The 7,958-nt window shown below is 34.1% G+C and overlaps 1 protein-coding gene across 1 annotated transcript; it reads right to left on the reverse strand.

The window, feature by feature from the left end:
* Positions 1-7,454, reverse strand: LOC126979272 (uncharacterized; the record flags this gene model as incomplete). Its single annotated transcript, XM_050828555.1, is given in 7 exon segments — positions 1-1,027; positions 2,188-2,455; positions 2,757-2,911; positions 3,607-3,662; positions 6,256-6,444; positions 7,177-7,303; positions 7,441-7,454. Coding segments are annotated over 6 exon segments (657 nt in total), but the record flags the coding sequence as incomplete, so codon positions are not given.
* Between the last annotated feature and the right edge of the window lie 504 nt (positions 7,455-7,958).

The raw sequence follows: 7,958 nt of genomic DNA on the forward strand, positions 1-7,958 counted from the left end.
TTTATATGTTTTATTATCATGAAAATAGAAAATAAAAAGTGAAACTACACCAATTTCACCGATAAAGGAAAAATAAAATAAACACACTGGTTGTGTTCAACCTATAAAGTTTTATAAACAAAAAAAGGCTCATTCGCTATAAAAATAAAGAAATAGTGTGACATCATTTATTACAGCGGCCCACACTTCAATCAAATGTCGATGTATATATAAGTTGGATGTATAACTTGTACTTACTTCATACTTTATAACAGTGATCAAACTTAAAATAATACTTAAAACGTAATACAACTATGTTAGACTCAGTTTCAATAACCGCTGACGATAATAAAGTGAAGTTATCTGTGTCCCTGTCACATCAGTCTTATCCCGATATTATGTTTAACAAACAATGAACGCTCCCGTCTATCACTTGGGTCTCCTTTCATACACCTTCAGGCTCAACCCTGACACATAGTGTATTACATTTACTTGTACGGTACATGTTGTAATTGTAACTTTTACACATGATTACATTACATTATACATTTCAACTTACAATAATATCGCTATTTACAGACACGAGACGACTTTTTGATACTCCTAAACATTATTAAAAATTTAACAACTTATGCAATTGCTCGTTTCGTCAGTTGCAGCGATTCTGTGTGCTAGTTAAGCGTGTGTCGGTGCAAAGTCATCAGTAAGTACACACGCCGTTACTCAGCATCACGATAAAATATTATAACACTCTTACTCGCATAAAGTAAATAACGAAACGTTATAAATATATGACAATTTCCAAACCTAATAATATAACGTAAGGAGTGAATTCTCAGATCATTTGTGTTGCGGAGTTTTAACAAATGGGCTCCGTCAATACAATATTATAAACTATATATGAACTTAACAATTAGTGGAGGGTCATACTATTTCTTGCTGGTGTCATACGTAATGCACGTGTTATGTCGTCACTGGTCTTTTAACACGAGAGCCATGTCCGCTACTTCTGGCTCCCGTTCGACGTGCAGGCTACCTTGAGGCGTGTCTGTAATTAATGATTTTACAAATTAATATTTCAATAGAACCTACCGTGATATTGTTGAATAATTACAGTTATTATTTTCAGGTATTCTGTGTCGTAAAAACCGGCGGTAATCGAACTACTCACGACTCCATTTTAAAGTCACAAGTTCAAGGAATGGGAATTTTATTTTTTTATATATTTTTCATGTTTTTCATAGACATTAGAGAATTTGCTTTAAACTGTGATAATAATAAAATTAAAACCAGGGACAAACATAAACATGTTACGCCTACTACTCGGTTAAGTCGAGCTAATAGCCTTTTGTTAGGCGATATATGTATTACTTTAACAAAATACCAATCATTTTTATTGTACAAATTTATTTACTTTACTATTACTATAGTATTATAATAACCAATGTCGTTCTATACACATATTATAAAGTCATACCATTCGCAGTCTGAACGGCAAAAGTGTGCTTAAAGACAATGTAAGCACACTTTTCTCCTTAGTCGTGTGTCAACTGTCATTGAGAGAATCAATTAATCTGATGATTTACATTGCTGCTTATTGGCCAAGAATCTTTTTAACAACTGGAGTGAATGAGGCAATTTATACATATAGCAGTCGTCGCTTAATATGGTGTAATTTGTGGCATATTCCATGTTTCGGTTCTGAAAACGTGATTTGTCTATATGTAAAGAAAGAACGTCATTGACTATTATTACTATAGAGCTAAATCATAGTCTAGTAATACGTTAATAAATAAATATAAGAACACCCTTTTCTATCGTAGGTACAGTCAATTAATATCAGCCATGATGTATTGTTTTATCGAGCCAATATGTTCACCCCCGCCCGCTTCTAGACAGACCAGTTGATTCTTATAAACCAAATTAGCAATTACTTGAAAATTTCTGACACCTGGAGACTCCTATACTAGCCAGTAACTACAACCAGCAAACTATTCACGAGCGAACGACAGAAGCTCCTTTGATAAGGTCTCAATATCCGACAGCGAATGATTCGCCCCGCGGAAGGTTCGAGCGCGGCAATGCTCACGTCGCCTATGTTCGATGATTTGCCGCGCCTAGTTTGTACGCACCTTTATATTCACTTCACTTAGTTTACGACATTTCTCTTAGACGTTTATAATTTATTAAGAAATAGAAGCCCCTCACCAGTTAATGACCTCCTTGGAGTTTTGCAAGGTGAAAAATTTAGTGCAGTCTTCTGTGAGGTTTTACGAGGTGATTTTTTAGGAGATACTAAATCCTCCTCAGCACTTAAACTATAATTTTTCTCTTTTTCCCTTTCCATTCGTTCCAGTTCTTTATATGTTTATATTTATTTCGAGCATAAAACGTATCCAATCTTCATATGACTCATTTTTTATCTCATCTGGCTTTTTCTGTATCGAACTTGAACTAGTACTAAATGTTTTGTCATCTGAAAATAGAATTTACTTTGAAGATGCTAAAGTATAAGCGTTAATAAGGAGCAACACATATTTTTTTCGTATTATTTTAAGCAAATCCTTTCAATTAATACCGACGTGTGTTCATTAAAAATGTCTGTGTGGTGAGCCTTTCAGAAATTCTCCCGTAATGAGCCAAAACTGAGCGCATACACAAAATTTTATCAGCTTGGTAAAATTTAATTCATGCCTAATTGGCCACTGCACAGGAAGTGGGTCATCGAAATGGAAAGAGAAGTTTAAAAAGATAAAATAATATTCTGTAATACATACCAGTGACCGCAACATCTTTTTCAGATCTCTCTTTACTGTTGGCAAATTTTTCATCAAAAAACTTTGTCCACTCCGTATCTAACTTGCTCCACTGTTTCGAATGAAGCCTAGATTTCTCTATGATTTTACTCTTGGCAATTTTAATCTTCTTCAGTCTGTAATAACCGAAAATGGGATATAAGAATAACTTTCAAAAGTATTACTGTTGCATCAATATAAATGGTTTATTCTTGCTTATAGTGAATTTGTATTAGGACTAATTGCATCCAGTTTAGATGAGAAGGCTAATTATATGGAGACAAGAGATCCCGTAATCCGGCGGCACAGAAATGAACGGATTTTGGGATGAATTATGGCGGGTGAAATAAGGATTCTACACGATAATCGCATGATATCTTAACGGCTGACTCTAGGTTAAATGCCGCAGCAGTGCTCTAAAACAAACCCAGAGAAAAGAGATGGAAAAACACTCCAAACAGCTGGATTATCATTACGACCCTCCAAAACCTACACTTAGAAACCCTCCGACATATTCCGTACTCAGCAGATCTGCACTCAACCGACTGCATTTTTGCCACAATGTTAACAATTTTTACATGTAAAATAATTTCTTCTCAAGCAGTAATACAAATTGCCTCCACAGTTTGTTAAGGCCCCAGGGTCACAGAGTTCTACCGCAAAATAATAAATGTTCTTGTGATATGGCAGAGAAGATAACGATTCGTAGATTATACAACTGCAATAGCATTAAACGGATTCTGGTTGTAATTAAATATAAAACGACTGTTAGTCCCTGCAGGTGGTCCAAATAATTTATCCCTTTAATTACTATAAAAAATTGTCAACTCACCTGCAAGATTGATACACTGCCATACAAACATAGTGTGGTAAACTTGGTTCGACATCCTGAAATTATATTATTATTAGTAATTATTAGCATAAAATCAAGTAATTATAATAAAGCTGACAGCTGTAAGAATGTTATCAGAGATATTAATGCAGCAAAAAAAGCTTAGCGCAATTATTCGTTCTTAGCACAGTCAGCCAGATTTCTCCAAGCGTCTGTTTCTGCTATAAAACTGTATTGCTTGAACATTATTATTATGTATCGATTAGAAGGGCGCCGTGGCTAGTAAAAATACTGGGGTGATGATAACCATAATGTATATAAATGGGCAGGGCGTATCATTTACCATCAGTTGAACGCCGTCTGGTCAATTTTCTTTAAGTATATTATTTTATATGGAAGACGAGTGAACCGTTATGGGTAAGTGACCAAGGCCGCATACTTTATTCCCAGAGGAATCTCACCAGTAATTCTGGCGAAAACCTTATTAAAGTATTTTCTTCTTTACAAATGAAAGTGTGCGTACTCCTTATACGGATATATATTTTAATTTAATTTACCTCCACATGTCAAAAAAAGCAGTTTTCTCGAAACTGAAATGAAGCAACAAGCTGTTTCAGAGTCCAAAGTAGTTTATGAACACCTGATCTAATAGTTCCACCTTCATTTGAATGTGGCTAAATAATTCCAAGTAACAGACACAAAGTACAGCAGAAGTAAGAGGACCTCTTTCCGCTGAACTAACCAGACCTATTGCTTTCTCAATACAGCTTTGCCGTTTTGAAACTTTTGTAAATTCCTTTTCATCCATTTTATAAATTTTTGTAGGCAGGATTTCATATCAATCTATAGACTGCTCTAGTAAATCAAATAATTTACAAAACCAGGACTCTTGCCCAGGACATTGAATCAGCTACACACAGTGATAATTGTGAGTATTGTTACATAGATCCAGCTAGCCAATCTTCTCATACTTGCTTGAAAATCCTATTAAAATAATAATCAATATTATTTGCTTCTACATGCTGTAGACAAAAACGGCCGAAGATCTTTATATGTGAATCCAAACAGTTGCCTTTCCATGATTAAGTCATGTTCAACTAGATTTTGTTCTTAAAAAGTTGAAAAAGTCGGCTTAAATCAGCCTAAACCAGACGGACATCTTGAGAAATCAAGATCATTCATTGGTCTCTTTGAAATGATTAACTCAGTCTTTCAATCTTGTTTTTGGCACGTGATAGGTTTGACCTGCCTTTCCATCCAATATAGCTTGAATAACTTTTTTCATATTATCTGAATCACATTGTTGTCTAGAAGTCATTATTTATAACTATGTGGTTTGTGTCGTACCTGTAATAATACAAACTAAGTTAGTAATATTTAATCATTGGGGTCATATTCATATACTAACAGATTCTAACACCTTAATGCAAGAACATGCCACTAACTACTCTACATGCAAATTTAAAATCACCAATATGAATATTGTAAAATTCAAGAAAAAACAGATAATTAAACATTAATGAGTTAATTTGGAGCTTACCTATAACAAACCTTAACTTGACAATTAATGCTTTAATTTGAAAATTAAATATAAGATTCAGTCAACTATAATTGGTTGATTTTTATTTATCATTGGGTAATGTCGCCAAGTTGAATTCCAGGGGCAAAGGATGTGTGTGCTACACTGTTTTAACCTATTGTATGTAACTAAATTTAAATGGTTCTAAGTCCCCTGATCCATATTGACTCTAGTGGATTAGCACCACCATACCTTCCTTCTTAATATAGCAGTGAAGCTTACTTGATACATACTTTCATTAAAAGATGCAGCTGTAATTGCCCAAGAAGCACAGAAGCTATAATTAAATTATAATAAGGATAATGGAGCAAAACGGAGTTCTAAACAACCAAAAATCCTTTCCTCAAAGTATAAATTATACATTTTTTTTTATGAGAGGGGGCAAACAGCAAGAGGCTCACGGGATGGGGAGAGGTGAGGCAACTGCCCATGGACATCCGCAACAACAGGTGTGTCAAGAAATGTATTGCCGGCCTTTAAGGTGGGAGTATACTTTTTTCTTGAAGATCCCTAAGTTGTATCTGTGCGGGAAGACCGCTGCCGGTAGTTGATTCCACAAAGTGGCTGTGTGAGGCAGGAAATTACATACATATATAAATACTTTCATACTACAATGAGGATTTCAATTTAATGATAACTTACTATTTCATTACAGTCTAACAACCGAAGTGAATAACATATCACTAGTTACAGATACATTGCTGTCACCTTGATAATGACAAGATCTTATCTATTCATAGTTATAGTCCAGTTTATGTTGATAGATTATTGAAATGTAAGTAAGAGTAAAAGGATATATTTGTTTTCCACTAGTAAGTTTAACTAAGGTTAGATATGTTATTGAAAATGGCCATTAGTCAGTCTGTGTATAATTACCTATTACTGGTGCTAACCTAAGTCTAAGCTAGTTATAAATCTCTAAAATAAACATAGTACATAATAAGCCGTCATTACCAACACATTATGATGTGACAGGCTGGTATACTGACCTAACATCTAATGAGACTGGTGTTCATCTGATCATGACTGATATAAAAAAAACTATCACAAGATTACACCATTATACTCACCTTTTTGGAATATTTCTGATACTCCTGTAATATATCTTCAGCAAGAGATTTAGCTCCTGTACATTGTAATATCAGACATAGTGCTGATAAGGACAAATTCTCATCATTGATATCAAGTTAACTTTGTATGATTTTACGACTGCTACTGTAACTTCGTTCTTTCATTCCTGAATACCTGATAGCTGTCTCCTGAAGGGAAATAATTTTTTTTTTGTATCAATTAACAGTTGATCATAATATTATAATTAATGACTGCTGTAAATCTTTCTTCTTTCCAGCAGCACATCTATATGATTGCACAGATTGGGACTAGGTTATGATTATTTAATAGCAAACAATTATAAAAACCACAGGCGCTCATATACCACATAAACCCAACTAAAAATTAATAGTCTCTTGCAAAGTATCATAATTACATACATGTGTCTACTTTTATTCAAGTATCAAAATTAAGCAGGTAATAAATAATGAAGTAGGTAATCATAAGTCTCCAAATGTGATTTACCCAAGAGGATATAACGAAGAGCTTATCTACATGTTCAGATTTTTACCAAAATTCACATCCAATTGCAGGTTTGTAAGGGTGTTTCAAGATTTTGACTTCTGATGGCCTATTTGCTTGCTTAACATATATAGGAGAATAGTTGAAATGAGAAAGTTTCTTCCACAAGTTAGGATATGTATATAATGTAGTTGTTTGTGGACTGGGTTCATTGACACCCTAACAAAATTAAACAAGAAAATCTCTGTCTACCAAAGCCAGCACTCATCAACTCATTCATCTGGTGTTTCCCTTTAATAACTTTGATAATATATCACCGACACCATATTAATGGTGTCGGTGATATATTAGTTATCACATGATACACGCTACATTACAAATTTGAAATATTCTTAGTTATTTAATAATAGCAATCTTACTTGATCCAAAGCAAGGTTAAAGTTCGATGCAGCCAGGTTCAGACATATCACTATTTTGCTAGTATCATTCAATCTATACCCAGCTGTTGATCTGGCTTGTAATAGCCGGTCAAGTTCCTCTGCCTTGCTGGAAACATGTTTTATAAATAATTTTTAAATGGTTCTCAAACTCTCCATATTTGACCCAAATTAGACATTTGTATTTTGAAGATAATCAAATACAAGGGAATTGCAACCTCCTCTAATATAAATTATCAATTATACCTTAGCACCTTTCGATTTCGATGCAATTAATCTTAGGGAACATGGACCTGCCATTTCTCAGATTTATATTATCAGTCAATAATAAATAATAGCTTGCGTTTGATTAAAACACTAATATTCATATTGTGTAGAGTGTAGACTACATGCACAGACTTTTTTTTTTTGGTTCTGTTCGTCCACCTGGGCAGGCAAAGGGGTCAAAAGCCCATACAACCAACATGCACAGCCTACATGTGGCATTTATACAGGTTTTTTTTTGGAGTTTATGGCCTGGTATCTAGAGCTTTAGGCCAAATTTATACAGGTCAGTGCACAGAACCACAGACTAATTTGATGCTTACGTGAAGAGTATAATAATATAATATAAGGCACGCACATTTACGCACAGAAAACTTTTACTGGTCAGTGTAACCAACTAATCAATACATAAGAAAAAAAAACAGATGACTTCAGTATTTTTATTCGGCTTATTATAATTGAAATTTCCCAACTGTATGTCACTAATTTCACTCTCAAGA

Source organism: Leptidea sinapis, chromosome Z (assembly GCF_905404315.1).
Source record: "Leptidea sinapis chromosome Z, ilLepSina1.1, whole genome shotgun sequence".
Lineage (NCBI taxonomy): Eukaryota > Metazoa > Arthropoda > Insecta > Lepidoptera > Pieridae > Leptidea > Leptidea sinapis.